Raw genomic sequence first — 18,898 nt, forward strand, 5'->3', positions numbered from 1 at the left:
TGTCCAAAAATGTATTCACATGATTTTTGAACATATTAATTTGCTCAGTATCTACAGCCTTCTGGGAAAGAGTATTTCAAAAAGACTGACAACACTTTGGAATGAAGAAATATTTCATTTCAGTTCTAAACGGCCAATTTTCTTATGCTTAAATTTCACAAACCCTAATTCGAGACTTCACAGCCAGGAGAAACATTCTTCTAATATCAATCTTACGATATACCTAAAGTCTGAAATTTACCAAAGTTTCATTCATCTCCTAAACTGTACAGACCCCCCCTCTCGTGAGGATATGGGAAATTGTGCATTAAGACACGAGAGCTACACAACACCACCCATCTTGCTCACCTGAAAGTATCTCCCATGATATGGTGGGCAGGCACAGAAATCACTAAGCCACACACTTTTTCTAAATAAATGACAGCCAATTAAGGTTCTTAACAGGCCAATTGACTAAAATAATACATAGCTCATGCTAAAATATATTTAGAATAGGGATGAAGAAGCCACCTTTTAATCAAGTTCTAAAAAGGTGGATAGGGAGCCCCTCAGTCATCGGGAGTGTATCCTAGTTGCATCCTCCCAACTTCACACCCCAGGATGGCACCACCTTTAATAACACCTGGTGAGTTCTCTTTCCCACCTGTTCCCCACCCCATGTAAAATCCAAATTTACACAACAATCTTAAAACGAAGGAGGAGCTTGAAGCAGCATAATGCACCATCTGCAAGATAAACTGCAGAAATTCAAAGAACCTTAAACAGCATCTTCCAAACCCATGACCACTTCAATCTAGAAGGACAAGGTCAGCAAGTAAATGGGAACATGACCACCTGCTATTTCAACCTCCAACCCACTCACCATCCTGACTGCATTGTGGGCCTATCTGTGGCACACAGACTATAGTAGCTCAGGAATGCAGCTCACCATCACTATCTGTTGGCCAACTAGAGATATGCAATAAACGCTCCCCCAAACAGCATGCTCACCTCCCATTAATGAACAAAAAAGCTTGCAGATGTGAAGAATAAGATTGCACGATGGTGTTAGTAATAACGGTTATCTGATAAATGCTACATTGATCAGCAAACAATCACAAAACAAATCTTTGGGCATTTCAGTGTGCAACAATTTACTAGCTGCAAAGTGTAAATTCTGCAAGAACCAAAAATCTTTAATAACATTCAGATACTCAAATCCACTGATGACTGAAGGGCTTTTATTTTCCATACATTGCATTTCTGTTATGCAAAAATTGTTCCTACTATACTGCCTTAGTTGCAACATTTGCCCAAAGAAAATTGCAGCAGCTAATACAATACACTTAGTATTTTAATGTTTATCTATTTTTTCCACAGTTCAGAAAACCTCCCTATTCAGCATCTATAGAATTAATAAGTGTTTATAAGTAATTCATCTTAACTGATTAGCTAATTTGGAGGAAGTTCTGCATTAAAGCTGGATTTCTTATTGGAGGAAGAAGGAAAGCTATTTCAAGTATCTCAAGAGTAGGCATTATAAGACTAGGTTAGTTAAAAAAAAATTACTGCAAATTCAAAAAAACTTAAGACATTTACGTTTTTAAGAGCTTATATGTCAATACCAAGTATAATAGCAAAGTCTCATTGAAATCATTAGATCTTCAAAACTTTAGCAAAAGGCGGCACGGTGGTTCAGTAGTTAGCACTGCTGCTTCACAGCGTCAAGGACCCGGGTTCAATTCACACCTTGGGTGACTAACTGTATGGAGTTTGCACATTTGCCCAGTGTCTGTGGGGGTTTCCACCGCAAGCTCCAGTTTCCTCCCACAATCCAAAGATGTGTAGGTTAGGTGAATTGGCCATGCTAAATTGCCCATAGTGTTAGTGCATTAGTCAGAGGTAAATGTAGGTGAATGGGTCTGGGTGGGTTGCTCTTCAGAGGGTCGGTGTGGACTTGCTGGGCCGAAGGGCTGTTGCCACACTGTACGGAATCTAGTCTAACCATCTAATCTTATAGCCAGCCAACCAATACCCAATTTACAGATCTTCATAAATATTCCTTTCTTTTTTCAAAACTCATCTGTCATTTCAAAATACCATGCACAAAAAAAGTGCTTCTAGGCAAACGATTTCAAAATAATAGTGTAGAAAAAAACTCACCTGTAAGAGATAAACTTAACATATCTGAAGACATATCAAATGTTGAAGCTCGCTGCATTGATCTGGCTTTAACGTGCCGAGGGCTTTGTTCCTTTGTTGTCATTTTTCATGAGAAATGTTTAATTATTTTGTCAGTCAGAGATCAAATTGCAAGTTTGCGCTTTTATATGAATAATCAGGCAGAATTGCTTTTTTTAGGGAGTTTGGAATTCTGAAACAAAGGCAGACAGTTCAGGTTAAAGTGTTACATTCCTAGGACATTTAGTCTTAGATTCTCCAGCACTGATCATATAATAGTTTCGAAAAAAAGTAATCTCGCGTTTTCTCCACAGAACTATTGAGATGTTTCTGAAAAACTCAGGACTGATGCTTGACAATTCTGCACATTTAGCAATCCAGCAGCTCATGAAGTATGCAACTCCAGTACTGTCAAGATTCAGGAGATAACATCCATTATATTTGGAATGTTGCTGAAGACTCCCTCCCTAAATGAAAATTTCCTTGAAAAATACTAATCGCCAACAGAAGTCAAGAACTCGTGTGGACATGCTAGATTTAGAGTTACAAAACCAATAGCAATGAACAAGTCATTCAGCCAACTGCCACAATGCCAGTTCTTTGACACTTCTCAAATAAAACCCATTTCTCTGATCTTTCCATAGCACTGCAAATCTTCCCTTTTAAGTGATAAATTGGATTTCCTCATCTGAAGATTACTATTAAAATTTGCTATCATCATCCTTTTCAGTACATTCCAGATAACAAATCTGCTTAAATAAAATCTGATGTCCATTGTTTTTTGGATAATCTGCAACCTCTGGCTAGGAGATAGAAATCTTTCCAATTTCTATATTTATATTCATGGTTTCTTAATGTCAGGCAATCTAATGTCAGCAATGCAATATAATTAACAAAATTAGAGTCAAAAATGCCAAAAAGCCGTTACCCAGTTCAACTACAAAAGTGATTGTGTTGGTCCTCAATTGAAGAGGAAAGTCTGAGTACAATTCCAGTTTAGATTTTCAATTCAGCCAAAAGTAAACATTTACTTGATTGAGGTAGAAACAGGAAATCAGATGGGTGGCCTCTTGATCAATGGCAGGTATGGTTGAACCAACAGCTCGTATTTTCCCAGAATCAACAAGACATTAAGTAATGGAAAGTGAAGCAGGACAAGGAGAAAGAAAATGAAAGCAGCCCACCAGGACTGGGGTCTTCTTGCTTTCTTTATTCCTCAGACAATGATGCTCTACATAGAAGCTTTGAGAAATTGTCCAGGATTCTCGTTTGGTAGGAGATATTAGGTTGAGTCAAGAGGGAGGAAATGATCTGTCACATTTAAAGACAAATACTACTAAATTCATCAATATTATGACGACTATTTTAATGCCAAGATGATGTCTTCACAGTAATGGTGATATAGATTACTTTGTCATTGATCAGCAAAATTTAAATCCAGTACTTTTGTTTTAAAAAAGTACCACTATTGTACATTCTATGCAAATCATTCAGGTACTGCTGGCAACTTCCACAAAAACATAAGAATGTGTTTCAGTGAACAGAAAATGTATTAACAGTTTGCAATGCAAATCACTACATCTAAGTTAACACACATTTGAAAGATGGAGCAGCGTACCCATAAATGGCATCACTGAAGTCTAAGAGGCAGCTGTACATTCACATGCACGCACATGGCAAATTCCCAAACTCAAGCAAAAAGCGAAATGACAATTCAGACACAGGCCACTTCCAAACATCTAGTGCCCCATTATTGCATAACACGGCAACTTGCTAGTAGTATGCTTCCAAAAAGGGACCTGAAAAAGAAGACATGATTAAATTTAACTTAAGGAATTACTAACACAGCAGAAATTAAAGTACAATCTACAGAAAAAAAAACCTAGAAACCATCGAACGCGGTCAAAAACTAGAAGACCATAAACAAATCAAGTGTTTTAAGTTAGGCATGACACAGACCTGTATCCATGAACTGATTGTATAACCTTTAAAAGACCTCAGCTGTTGTTTCTGTGCATGAACCCTTACACGCATCTACCAGCTGATCCTTCCTAGCATTGGATCTAGTTTGTATAATTGTTAAAAATAGTGCAATAAGGTAAGTGTCATACAAATTATTTGAGACATGAAGTATTTGCATAAGGAATTCAATATTTAATCAACAAACCTTGTATGAACTTACTGCACGAGTTTCAAAATTCAATTCATATTAAAAGGTATTCATCCCACAGCACAATGTGTTCTTGGAGGACGAATGACTTACTTAAAGCAAAAGTAAAATTGAATGTCAAAAATTTACTGCAGTGAAATTGCATTCCACTACCCTCTCCATTATTGTTTAAACTAAGTAGCTTTCTTTTCATCCTCTTTCCTTTATCCAGATATTTAATTTTTAATCCCTGAGCAGTTTCAAAGCTAAGAACTCAGATCACGATGCAGCAGAGAGAAATCAGACAATTGATATCTAGCAGTACTAGAAGAATTAGTTGTGCTGAAAGCACTTTTCAATTGTCTCAGTAACCAAAACAGACAATATTTCAGATATCATCTGATCAGACTACATATGGTTCTAGAGGGATAAAAGCCAAATACAGGCAAATGGGACTAGTTCAGGTAAGGAAATCTGGCCAGCATGGATGAGTTGGACTGAAGGGCCTATTTCTGTGCGGTCTGACTTTACGATTGCAAGTAGATCTATTATCTAATCTGGTTTCTCATGTTTTAACTGATTCCTTTTAAAATTGGCTGACTTGGGATTCAGAGATTCATGGCAAAACTGGAATAATTGTTCATTTGTCAGTGCACTGGCATTTGCTGATTATACAACAGCAAAATAAAGTCAGTTCATCATACGTAATAACATTACATTCAAAGCCTGGTCTCCATTTTTTGATAGGTTAACTAACAAAATCACTTTTTCATCAAATTTCTCCCAGAAACATTACCAAATTCTGTTCAAGGGTCCTTTAACACCATGTGCTTTATTAATTCCACATAGCAGTTTCAATGAAATATTTTACAACCTTTTGATTTGTTTTAGTACACATCAGTGAGTGCAGGAGCATACAATTCAATCCCTTGGGCCTGCTCCTTAAATTTCATAGAGTCACAACCTTTTGAGAGAAGTAATTTCACATTTGCTTTAAACGTACTATCCCTGATCTTAAAACTATTACCTCTGGTTCTGTACTGTGTCTGACCCCATTAGGATCTTATATACTTCAATTAGATAGCCTTGCATTTTTCTAAACTCCAGAGAGTTTAAACTGTTTAATCTCTCTTCATAAGACAAACACATCATTTTGAGAATCAATCCAGGGATCCTTCTCCGAACTGTCTCCAATACAACTATAGCCTCCCTGAAATAAGGGGATTTGTCTGCCTGTAGTCCCAACAGTTTGTTCAGTACCCTTTCCCTCGTGATAATGATTGCTTAAAATTAGTCACTTTCTATAACCTTTACATTACCGGTTACTGTTTCAGTGGTACTGGAGTCTACCAGTGAAAACGGAGGCAAAATATTGAACGTAAGTTGAAGGGCTTTTGCCCGAAACGTCGATTTCGAAGCTCTTTGGCTGCTGCCTGAACTGCTGTGCTCTTCCTGCACCACTAATCCAGATATTGATTTAGTGTGTCTGCCATTTCCATGCTTCCCACTATTATCTTCAATCTCATCCTCCAAGGTCCAACATTGACTTTAACTATTCTCTTCCCTTTTATATACTCAGACGATTTTGCTGTCCACACACTCCCACACATAACCCTCACAGACTTAACACACTCTGCACTCACTACATATACTTTCTCACTCTCACAATCCCCAACCCACACACACACAAAGACCCACATGCACATGTATATTTTGTGGGGTGAATTTGTACTTGCAGGGTTACATTGTACTTTGCTCAAAAACTGCATGCATGTAAAACTCCATTATCTCATTTTTAGATTAGAATCAACCTAATCATCATGGCATAGACAGAGAACACAGGGGGCCAATACCTTCAACATATTGTCTATCTATCACCATTGTTAACAGCTAACACGAGAATGCAACTTTTTTTTTAAAAATAGTGTTGTGATTTACACATGAAAGAAGTGAAACTATCACAGTATTCCAACAGATGAAAGGCTTAACAGACAATCAATTTTTCAATATATAATTTCAGTTACATCACATTAAAGTTTTGCTATAAATTCTGTTAGGATGGAGCCCTCCACTACCACCTGAAGGAGCGTCGCTCCGAAAGCTAGTGTGCTTCAATTAAACCTGTTGGACTATAACCTGGTGTTGTGTGATTTTTAACTTTGATCTTTTTAGTATTCATTTGATGATCTTTAAAGGTTTTCCAGTCTTCCAGCCTGCCACTGGCCTTTATAAAATAATAAGACTTGGTTTTTGTCTTTAACTTTCTTGCTTAGCCCTGGATGTTTCCCCTCTTTCAAATCTTTCTTCCTTTCTGGGATGTATTAATTAACTCCTAAAACATTTGCCACTGCTTGTCAACTGTCCTACCTCTTAGTCTTCCTGCACAGTTCACTAGGACCAAATCTGTCCTCATGCCTATGTAATTACCTTTTCCATTTTAGCCCCAGAATATTAGTGCAGGAATCCAGGTTCTCTCCCTGAAATCGCTAATATGCTATGATCACTCTTCCCTGGTGGATCCTTTGCAATGAGATTAAATAATCCCACCTAAACACACATTACCAAGTTCAGAACAGCCTGCTCACTGGTTAGTTACTCCAAGAAGCAACCTCTAACACATTCAATTAACTTTTCTTCAAGGCTACCCTAGCCAATTTAATTAATACAGTCTATACACATATTAAAATCCCCCAAGATAATTGCCATAGCCTTCTTACAAGCTTCCAGTATGTCCTGGTTTATACTGTGCCCCATTATGGAACTACTGCTCAGAGACCTATAGATTACTCCCACAAGAACTTCTTTACTTTCCTTATTGCTCCAGTTCTTAAACCTAGATTTAAGCCTGGAGAGGAGTTCTTCTTAGAAGCTCTTTTAAGATTGTAAAACCCTAATGAACATATATAACTGCAGGACTCTTGATTGTCAGACAAGAGGCCTTTTAGTTAAGAGCTTGGTTCATAGGTACAAAGTCTATTACAATATTGGGGGAGGGACAGAGATTCTTGCTAAGAGCTGCACCAGTGTTAAGGTAATTTGAAATGATGGGATGGTTTAATTTACTTGGTTTCTTCAGTTGGAGGAAGCACTCTTGCTTTTCCTGGTCTTCAAGGAATATGGGGCCTAGTTTCAGATTTAGTGCCTTTAGTCTCCTTTACTGTGCTGTTTTCTCAAGCCCAGATTTGCAGCTGAAATGAGGGCACAAGGTCTCAATATAACATTTAAATGGCCAACTTGCTTCTGAAAAGTCAATTGGTCAGAACACTCTTTTTCCTCTTTCTTGTCTTTGTTAAAACCGGAGGTTAATGGGTTAGCTAAAGATGGCTTTGAATCCTCTTCCAGATGTTTTGCATTATAATCTCTGGCAATACCCCAAACTTCAAACTCTATTAATGGAAACAGATTACTGGTATCAATAGTGTTAATTCCCACCTTAATTTCAAAACCTTAATCAAGTCACCTTGAAGTATTCTCCCAAGAAAAAATAATGATTCCACTCATATCTATATCTGTCATTTCAAACTTACAGCCCATGAGCATATTATTCCCACTCCATTCACAGGTTATTGAATTCTATGATCTTTCTCAATTATGAGATTTCACTAAAAATAAATTGTTTGGAAATGATTTATCAGGTGGATCTTCAGTACAACAAAATGGAGCAGAAAATATAAAGTGCAGAGGAACAGGAATAGGCCATTCATCCCCTCAAGCCTGTTCTGCCAATTCATGAGATCACAACTGATCTGGAACCTATTTACCTGCCTTGGGCCGATATCACTTAATATTATTGCCAAAGAAAATCATAAATCTGAGATGAAATTTAACAACTGATCAAGAATAAATTGCCAATTGTGGAAGACTACTCCAAACAATTGAAAAAGTTTAGCTTTATCACCTATTCTTGATTTTTTGTTATTACTTTGAAGACTTCGATTCAATCACCTCTTAATCTTCTAAATTTGAGAGAAAACAGACCTAACCTGTTTAATATCTCTTCATCACTTGACCCATAAAGTCCAGGTCTCATTCTTGTGGATCTAGATGATACTTCCATCAAGACCAAAAAATTCTTCCTAAAATGTGGCACCCATATCAAATCACAGTACTCGAAGTGGGGTCCAACCAGGGTTTTTTTAAAAAATAGCTACAGCATAACTTCTATATCCTTATATTTCGGTGTTCTCGACATAAAGGTCAACATTCCATTAGCCGCCTTGATTACTTTCTGTACCTGTTTGTGGCATTTTAGAGATCTATACACCAAGGCGCCAAGAATCTTTGGACACCCACTAGTTTTAACTTCATACTATCTAGATCTAACCTTGTGGTATAAAATAAATAACCTCACTTGCTTACATTGAACTCCACCTACCACAGTTTTGGTCATTCAACTAGACTAACACTTTATAACTTTACGCTATCTTCTACAATGTTTATAATGTCACCCAACTTTACATCAAAAAAATTGTATACATTATTTTCTATGCATTATCCAAAGCGTTCATCAATATGTGAATAACTGATATCCTAACACAGATTCTTGTGGGACACCACTATGCATATACAGTCAGATGTACAGCATGCAAATAGACCTTTTGGTTCAATTTGTCCTTGCCAATCAGATACTCTAAATTAATCTAGTCCTATTTTCTACCATTTGGCCCATATTCGTCTAACCCCATCCAGATGCCTTTTAAAATGTTGTAATAGTACCAGCCTTGTCCACTTCTTGTGCCAGCTCTTTCCATCCCCACACTACCCTCTGCATGAAAATGTTGCCCTTTAGGTGACTTTTATATCATTTCCCTCATCGTAAACCTATGCCCTCTAGTTCTGGACTCTATCCATGCCCCTCAAGATTTATGAGCCTCTAGGTTAACCCCTCAGCCTCCAATACTCCAGGGAAAACAGCCCCAGCCTATTCAGCCTCCCCCTATAGCCCAAACCCTTCAACCCAGTCAACATCCTTGTAAATCTTTTCTGAACTCTTTCAAGTTTCACACCTTCCGACAGGAGGGAGACAAGAATTGCACACAAAATTCCAAAAGTGGCCTAATCCCGCACACCCCTTCCCCCAACGTCCTGAACAGCTACAACTTGACCTCCCAACTCCTATACTCAATGCTCCAACCAATAAAGGAATCCTGCCAATTTGAGTACCTACTCCATATTCCGATTTTGTTACTTGCCATTCAACCAATTTCCCAGCATGTAAGTAATTTGCCCTCAATTATGTGGGGCTCTAACCTTAGTTAACAATGTCTTAGGTGGGACTTCATCAAATGCATTCTGGAAGTCCACGTAAACATCATCCACAGAGATTCCACACTTCACCACCTTAGTCACCTCTCAAATGAAATTCAGAAGTGTTAGACATGACCCACCTGTGGTTGGGAATTCCACAGGTTCACCATTCTGAAGAAATTTCTACTTAGCTCAGTCCTAAATGGTCTACCCAGTGTCACTAAACTAGGACATGGACTTTCCTATAATCTAGAATGTCCATTCTGCATTTACGGTCTCGTCCTGTTCAAATTTGATTGGTTTCTACAAGATCCCTTCTCATTCTTATAAACTCCCGTGAATATAATCTCCAATTCAATCTCTATGTATCAGTCTAGTAAACTTTTGCTGCAGTTATGCTATAGCAGGCGCACCCTTCTTCAGAGAAGAAGGGGACCAAAATTACAAAAGATATTCCAGGCAAGGTCACGCCAAGGCCCTGTATAATCGCAGCAAGACATCCATGCTCCTGTAGTCCAAACCGCTCTCTAGGATGTCGACCATCTGCTTTCTGAACCACCTGCTGCATATGCACACTTACCTTCAGTGAGTGGTGTACAAGGCCACCTTAGCCTTGTTGCACATCACCTTCTTCAAATTTATAGCCAGGTAATACATCTTCCTATATGAGCTCCCACAAGTAGATAACCTCATCACATTCACCTTTTACTGCATCTATGAAGCATTTGTCCACTCGCCCAGCTTACCCAAATCACAGTGAAGCATCTCTACACCCTCCTCATATCTTATCCTCCCATTCACTTTGTTTCACCTGTAAATTTGGAGGTATTCTATTTAGTTCCCTCATTCAAATCATTAATATACATCATAAATAGATGGGGTTCTAGAACGGACTCCTGTAGGACTCCACTAGTTACTACCTGTCATTTGGAAAAAAACTCATTTATTCCTCCTCTGTTTCAGTTTTATCCATTTCAATCCACTACCTCAAATCCTATGTGTTACACACTAATCTATATGGGACTGTATCAATAGTCCCATATAGATTGGTGTGTAACACTTCTGACAGTTCAAATAAATCAAATCCACTGGCATCCCCTCACCAACTCTATGAGTCACATGTTCAAACAATTCCAGTAGACTCATGCCGAGTCTGCCACTGTTTTCTCAAGGGCCACTTCATTAAGTAGATTATCTGGCCTTGGGGATTTATCTACATTCAATCTCAATTTCCATTTCCCCAGTCTCAAATTTTCCCAATATCATTTCCCTACTAATACTGATTTTCTTCAGTTTCTCCCCTTCTCTAAACCTTGCATTTCCCAAATATTTCTGCCATGCTATTTATGACCTCTTTTGTATTTAGTTGATCGGCGACTTGTCTGTTCCCCATTATAAATTCCCCTGATTCTCAAAGTAAAGGATCCACATTTACCTTTATCAATCTTTGTTTTCTTCACATACATCTTAGAAACTTTTATAGTCAATTTTTATGTCCCCCTTTTTAAATCCATCTCATCACCCTCTTTTGCTGAAACTTTAAATTGCTCCTAATCCTTTGGTCTGCTACATTTTTTGGGCCAAATTTGCTTGGATCTAATACTATTCCTACTTTTCTTTGTTGCCCATAATTGGGCTACCTTTCCCATTTTATTTTTGCCAGATAGGAATGATTAATTGCTGCAGTTCCTCCATGCAGTCTTTTAATGTTTGCCATTGCCTATCCATCATCTCTTTAATCATACCATTATAGATGCATTTAGATTCAGGGCCCTAGTCTCAGAATCAACAATATCACTCTCCATCTTAATGAAGAATTCTATCATATTACAGTTGCCCCTCCTTGAGTGGTCTCTCAAAGCTAGATTGTCTATTATGCCATTCTTATTAAACAATAGTCAGTCTGAGATGGCCTGTTTTCTGGTTGGTTCTTCAACATATTGATCCAGAAAACCATTCCATTCAGAGTCCAGTAATTCCTCCTCTACAGTATTATTACCAATTTGACTTTCCCAATCTATATGCAGATTAAAGGCAACCATAATTACAGCTCTCTTTAGTATTTGCCTATCCATTTTCCTGAGCAGCACAAAAATGCCAGCTGCTCCAGCTGCAGGGAACGTGGGTGGCACTGGGCCAACATTTATCGCCCACTCCAAGTTTTCCTCGAAGAAGTGGTGCTGAGCCACCTTCTCGAAACATGGCAGTGCCTATTCTGCATGTAAACCCACAATAGCGTTAGGGCCCATCATATCAATGCCAGCTGCTGGTGCACCCCAAAGTTCAATTTTAAAGCACACAGGCTTTGGACACCCGTATCTGTGGATGAAGGAATGCATTCGGCTGCAGTGTCCACTGGAATGTTGTCCTGGGCTGCCCAAGACAGTAATACCAAGAGCAAGCAGCACACTCAAATTACCAGGTACCCACTCCGACCTTTATGTCAGAAATTGTCAACATCTTGCTTCCTTGCAGCAGAGGGTGGTGGTGGAGGGTTGTTTTTTGGAGTGGAAACCTGTGAACAGCAGTGCTCGGCAGGGATTGATGCAGGGTCAACTTTTATTTCTCATTTATATGAACGACTTGAATTAGAATTTATGAGGCATGGTTAGTAAATTTGCGGACGACATCAAAATTGGTGTCATAGTCAACAGTGAAGAAGGTTATCTAAGGTCATAAAGAAATCTTGATTAATTGGGCCAACAGACTGAAGAGTGGCAATTGGAGTTTAATTTGGTTAAATGCAAGGTATTGCGTTTTGGCAGAAACAAAGGGCAGGGCTTAGACAGTTAATAGTACTGCCCTGGGCAATGTTGTTGAACAGAGACACCAAGGGGATAAGGTACAGAGCTCTTTGAAACTTGCATAAGTAGACAGGGTGGTTAAGACTACAGTTAGCACGCGTGCCTTCACTGCTCAGACCACTGAATATAGGAGTTGGGACACCATGTTGAGGTTGTACAGGATATGGATGGATGTTTTAGAGTACTATGTGCAGTTTTGGTCACGCTGCTATAGAAAGGATATTATTAAATTAGAGAGGGTTCAGAAAAGATTTACCAAGATGTTGCTGGGACTGCAGGGTTGGAGTTATAAGGATAAGCTGAGATTTTTTCTTAACTGGAACATAAGAGGCTGTGAGAGATGACCGTAGAGGTTTACTAAATCATAAGAGGCATAGGTACGGTAAAAAGCAAAAAGGTCTTTTCCCTAGGATGACAGAGTTGAAACTAGTGGGCATATTTTTAAGGTGAGAGAACAAAGATTTACAAAGGGACCTGAGAGGCAACATTTTCACACAAGGTGGTTCATATGTGGAATGAACCGCCAGAAGTGGTAGATGCAGGTACAGTTACAATACTTAAAAGACTTTTGGATAGATATATGAATAGGAAAGGTTTAGAGGGATAATGGGCCAAATGCAGGCAAGTGGACAAGTTTTAGTTTGGGAAACTTGGTTGACATGGACAAGTTAGATAGAAGGGTCTGTTTCCATACTATGAGTAGGAGATATATATATATATATTGAACTTTGGTGTTAATAAGAGTGTTATGCAATAATCCATGTTAACAGGAATTTAAAAAGATCACAATGCCTGGAACATAGTTGCTCCTGACAGTATGAGAAGTCTTACTGGAGTACTTGGGATTCCTTCAGATTTCTCATTGCAAATTATGTCATTCAAGCCCCTGAAAGATATTTCCCCAAGTCTTTATAATACACCAGTTACCAGAGACCAAGGTCTTCAACTATACAGAGACTAGTGAACTTCAGAGTTTTGATAGAGCAAAGAAGAAGAAATGGTCTCCAGAGGCATAAACACTGATAACCCGCTGTCAATTTTAAGGCAATTGGCAGAAGAACACAAGGAAGAAAAACTGCACACAAGTACGATGACTTGGAATGGTGTCTGGAAGTGTTGTGGAAACTGAATCAATTGCAATTTTCAAAAAGGAACTAGATAACCCCTCAACGGAGAAACAAACAGGGCTAGGAAAAGCAAGGAAATGGAACTAATATACAGCTCCTTCAAAGTGTCAGCATACGCATGGTGGGCCAAATGAGTTTCTGGTCAACTACTTTCTATGATCCTAATAAGTCTCTTACTTTGAAATATATCAGCCATGTATTGTTCTGTTCAAATTAGAGCATGCAAAAGAGCTATACTGGTTGGAGGGATTTGGGAGGTGTGTGGTTTGCATTGTATTTATAAAACACAGTGAAAATAGATGGCATGAGCAAAATGCAATGGAAAACAGGATGGAATGAGAATGGGCTGAATAGTATGAGGAAAGGCAAGGGAAGAAGGAACCATAAGGTGAAAGTTTAAAGTAGTACTCTCATAATAAAGATACTCACCTTCAACATTTTAGTGATTAGAAAACATCAGCTAGTTGTGAGAAGATTTGTAGCTCAGGCTAAGGTCCTGGATGTAAGTTTGCTCGCTGAGCTGGAAGGTTCGTTTTCAGACGTTTCATCACCATACTAGGTAATATCTTCAGTGGGCCTCCGGTGAAGCACTGGTGTTACGACCGCTTTTTATTTGTGTTAGAACAGGAATTGACATCACTGTAGAAAATGACACCAGCAACCCAAGGAAACCTAAACACAAAAAGTGGGTAACACCAGTGCTTCACCGGAGGTTTACTGATGATGTTACCTAGTGTAGTGATGAAACATCGGAGAATGAACCTTCCAGCTCGGCAAGCAAACATACATCCATTAGAAAACATCCTATACAGTGAAATGTCAAAGTCAATTTTACCATGCAATAGTTCCATCAACACATGCAAAGTTGATCCAAACTCCAAGATGAGCAACAATGGGTAAGGGAAATATGGTAGTAAATCAAAAATGAAGAAAGATCTATAATTATCTAGTTTAATACTAGGAACTAAGTTGACAAATTCATAGGAGTGTATTTGTTCCAGCAACACAGGTCAACAAAATCAGTATCCAAAACATATTAGGTTAAATATCTCTGAACAGCAAAAGCACCAATCTACACAGACTTGAAAACGGTAGCAGCTTAACAAATTCATGAAGTGGTTACACACAAATGCTTAGTTTACACTTCTGCTACTTACGTACAGCAAGGTTGATTTGCTGGCATCATTTAATGTCAGCTCTGCATTTCTTTGTCTTAAAACAGTATTGCTACTTCATTGTTTCACCTTAAGGAGAAAGAAAGAAAATGGAAACTTAAAGCCTGAAACTAATTTTCTGTTGAAACATTTTTTCTCAAATATTAAGATTAAGGCAGATTCACACTGCTCCAAATTCTCTCACCTTGCTTGAAGATATTTAGCATTTCACACTGTTGGCCAGCATATCTTTGCTAAGCTTTAGCTCTGGGTTTTTCTGCTAATTAAAGTAAAAGCTAAACTCACACTTAAGACAATATTTGAATTTTGAGCTTCACACAATTTGACATGTGCCGGAAACCTTCAACAGTCACTGAATAATAGTCAGGCACACCACCCATGTACTTTAGTATAAAATCCAATCCGGTGGACTAAAATTGAGAAAACAGGAAAGGGTCACTGGACTCTAAACATGAACACTTATCTCCACAAATGCTCCCAGACCCACTGTTTCTCCAATAATTCCTGTTTGTTCCAGATGCCTAGTATCTGTGTGAATAGTTCTGTGCACTATTTCAATGGTGATGTCCGTTCTAATCACGTCATGACCACTTGTGGAATCTGAATTCAATTACTGGAATATAAAACTAGTCTCAATATTGGTGACCAAAAAAAAATCAAAATAATGAACTAATGAGTCTTTAAAATATTCTTTTGGGAAGAAAATTTGCCATTATTGCCTGATCCGTCCTACATGCAACTCTAGACTCTCAGCAATGCCAACTCTGTCATCTGAAATGGCCGAACCAGCAACTCGACTGAATGTCAATCAAGGATGAGCAATATTGGGTTTGCTACTAATACCTATATTCAAAAAAAAATCATAAAAATGCTACAGTTTACAGTTCAGGTAGAGAAAGTACAGATAATTGACTCACCAACATCTGAGTGAAGTTTATTCCATCCATTTAGCGACCATTTTAAAAAAAAGTTTGAACACCTCATTCTAACCACTGGAATTATGCCACAGGGCATTTCTTTTAAAAACACAACATACAAGCTTCACTGCATAAATAGCAAATAAGTTAACACTACAGCCTATCTACTCAGGATTACTCTTCTGGCCCGACTCCTACCCCATACAAAATGGTCTTCTAAGATACTTCCAAATACTTTGCTGCCATTGTTCACTGAAGAACACCCAACTCCAGCTAGTCCTCTTATCAACTTAATCTGGTTACTTTTACAGCACTTCTAAATTAATCTCCATGTTGCCTTCTTTGGTACTAGACTGTGCAACACCAATGTAGATTCGCCCATTATTTTCAACCTAGGCATTCTTTAAGTTGTTGCTTTCCCTTAAAATTGAACTAAGATTAAATTTTACCTGCTTTCCATGATCAATGATGATGTTTTGTTTTAGTATAAACTCAGCTTACGGTGTAGATGCATTTAATTATAATTTTGCTAAATTCTATGAGCTGTAAACCACACACAGTCCAAACTGCAATCAATTCTTTCAGCAAATATCCAGACAATCTGAAACTACATAATCTTTAAGGATCATCTCCATAACATAACCTACACAGGACTGTTCTCAAATGGATCTTTTGTTAATTCTGTCTCAAACAATTTCTTCTTTGACCCAATGAAGGAAATGGGTTATCACTACTTTTGGGGTTCACTGAACACAATCTAATTTAGCTTTAACTCCCAAACAAAATCATCTCTGAAACACTTCTTACAAAAATTGCAGACATTCAACTAAATAAGCACACTGTTTATGCTCCAGAAAGTTATGACAAATTGTCACAGAACTCAAAATGTCAATTCAATTGTTTTTTCTCCATAGATCTTTGCAGACTTCTCCAGCACTTTGTTTTATTCCAATTTCATTGCATTGCACGCAGTGTGAATCACAGTTTGAAAGTCTATTCGTTGTCTAAAGTTTATATCAGAAGAGTGTGAATAGTCTAAGTATTAGCAAGCAGTCAGTCACTGTTTACAAAAATTAGGTTTAGATGACTTGTTTAGACAGGTACAATTAAAGTAGTTTTCCTGTGACAATCTTACAATATTGCATACCTGCAAATACCTATTGTGCTGTATGACTCTGAGACCACATTTCTCAAATTTTGCACAATTTGAAATATAACCCCATTCTTCCCAATATCAGTTCTCTCTTGGACTGCCTTCAGCTCTTAAATACTCCCTAATATCTGTATGATTATATCTATATATAAAAGTCAAGGTATTTTGCATATCTACTTGAGCAATCTATAGTAGAGAAAGTCCATTTTCAGATCAGCCTAATTTGTGCAAATTAACAAAATCCATTAATAGATTATCTATTTCGAGCTAGAAGAAATCTATTTGCTAATTAACCTAATTCAGCATTAAGGCGAATTTAGCACAATCCATTGCTTAAGTTCTCTTACGGTTTAATCTCAACATAGTTTAAATTGTTAACGAAAGAAATAAAGATTTGCATTCCAAGGCCACCTTTCTATATTCAGACGGCCTGGCCAACATTTTTAACAAATATTACCAAAAGTAGATATACCTTTTATTGTTATCTGTAGAGCCTGGAGTAGAAATTGACCACTGCACTTGTTTATATAATAGCAATAACTGTACTTCAATGAAATTAGCTGTGCATACAGGGCCTTGGAAAAGCTTGGTGGCAAATCAGTAATGTAGATTTTCTCTTTAAGTCAATACAATAGCATAGAAATGGCCCTGGGATAGGTTAATGTGCCATGCAGCTCAGGACTCTTTATATCGAAACGATATTTTCCAACACCTCTCAGTTTTGGAGAGTCATACCATGAACTAAATATTAACAGTCTTTCTTGCTCCACAGATGCTGCCAGACACAGAGTTTCTCAAGCATTCAATTCTTTAAGATTTCCAACATCCATAGTATTTTGCCTTTAGCTGAAGACTTTTCCTGCCTTTCAATGGCTAATGTGTGACCTAACATTAAGAAATTTCTTGCATCTATAGATAAATTTCCAAGTGCTCAACAATGTCATTATGTACCTCTACAGCAAGTGTGACTTGAAACTAGGCCTCCTGGCTCAATTGCACTTATATAGTACTTTTCATAATCACCAGATGGCCCGAATATTTTACATCTTATTCTGTACTTGAGAAGTGATGTAATATAGGAAATAAAGCAGCCAATTTGCACCTACAAAATTCTTGCAAAACAACAATGTGATCATGACCACATCCTTTTGAGTTATGTTGACTGATGGGTAAATCTTGGCCTTAACAACAGGGACAAAATAACGGAATGGGTTATTTTACATTTTAGCAAGTTTTGAGAAGCTTTGTAGCTCAGGTTGAGGTTCTCGTTGTAGGTTTGCTCGCTGAGCTAGAAAGTTCATTTCCTTAAGCTTCGTCACCCTACTAGGTAACATCTTCAGTGGGCCTCTGGATGAAGCACTGCTGATATTTCCTGCTTTCTATGTATATGCTTGGGTTTCTTTGGGTTGGTGATGTCATTTTCTGTTGTTTTTCTCAGAGGGTGGTAGATGGGATCTAACTCGATGTGTTTGTTGATAGTTCCAGTTTGATAAAGCTCCAACCGGAGCTCTATCAACAAACACAGTTAGACCCCATCTACCACCCCTTGAGAAGAACAGGAAATGACATCACCAACCCAAAAAAACCCAAGCATATACACAGAAAGCAGGAATTATCAGCAGTGCTTCGTCCAGAGGTCCACTGTAGATGTTACCTAGTAGGGTGACGAAGCGTCTGGAAATGAACCTTCCAGTTCAGTGAGCAAACTTATATCTTTTACATTTCCCTTGAGGTGGCAGACAACAGATTTAGCAGAGGGGACTGATCTCATATTGCACTTTTTCTCGTGCAGCACTGATCACTCCACTCTTAACATCCTTGGCGTTACCATTCACCAGAAAGTGGACTGAACTCACCATATAAATACATAGTTAGCTATAAGAGCAGGCCAGAGGTTAGGAATACTGCACTTACTCACTCACCTCCTGACTCCCCCAAGATTGCTCACCATCTACAAAGGTTCAAGAGAGAAGTATGACTGAATACTCCCCATTTGCTTGGACAGTGCAGCTCCAACAACACTTATGAAGCTTTACTCCATCCATGAGAAAGCAGCCCATTTGATAGGCTCCATATCCACAAACATCTGCTCCCCCTACTACCGACACTCAGTTAAAACGTGTAATATCCTGAAGATGCAGTCCAGAAATTCAAAGATTCTTAGAA

General features: G+C 38.2%; 1 protein-coding gene across 13 annotated transcripts in view; it reads right to left on the bottom strand.

Moving 5' to 3' along the window:
* Positions 1–18,898, bottom strand: part of LOC140481199 (inositol polyphosphate-4-phosphatase type I A) — a 203,901-nt gene that overhangs the window by 109,090 nt on the left and 75,913 nt on the right. For 10 of the 13 annotated variants that reach the window (XM_072577026.1, XM_072577023.1, XM_072577022.1 and 7 more), the window contains 3 exons: positions 14,645–14,731; positions 3,779–3,959; positions 2,143–2,353 (listed from right to left, as the gene is read on the bottom strand). In XM_072577026.1, the coding sequence (XP_072433127.1) occupies positions 2,143–2,245 (103 nt within the window). In that variant the 5' untranslated portion in view covers positions 2,246–2,353; positions 3,779–3,959; positions 14,645–14,731. The remainder of the gene's footprint in view (positions 1–2,142; positions 2,354–3,778; positions 3,960–14,644; positions 14,732–18,898) is intronic. The other 3 variants (XM_072577017.1, XM_072577018.1, XM_072577014.1) reach the window with 2 other exon arrangements.

This window comes from Chiloscyllium punctatum, chromosome 9 (assembly GCF_047496795.1).
Source record: "Chiloscyllium punctatum isolate Juve2018m chromosome 9, sChiPun1.3, whole genome shotgun sequence".
NCBI classification, from domain to species: Eukaryota; Metazoa; Chordata; class Chondrichthyes; order Orectolobiformes; family Hemiscylliidae; genus Chiloscyllium; species Chiloscyllium punctatum.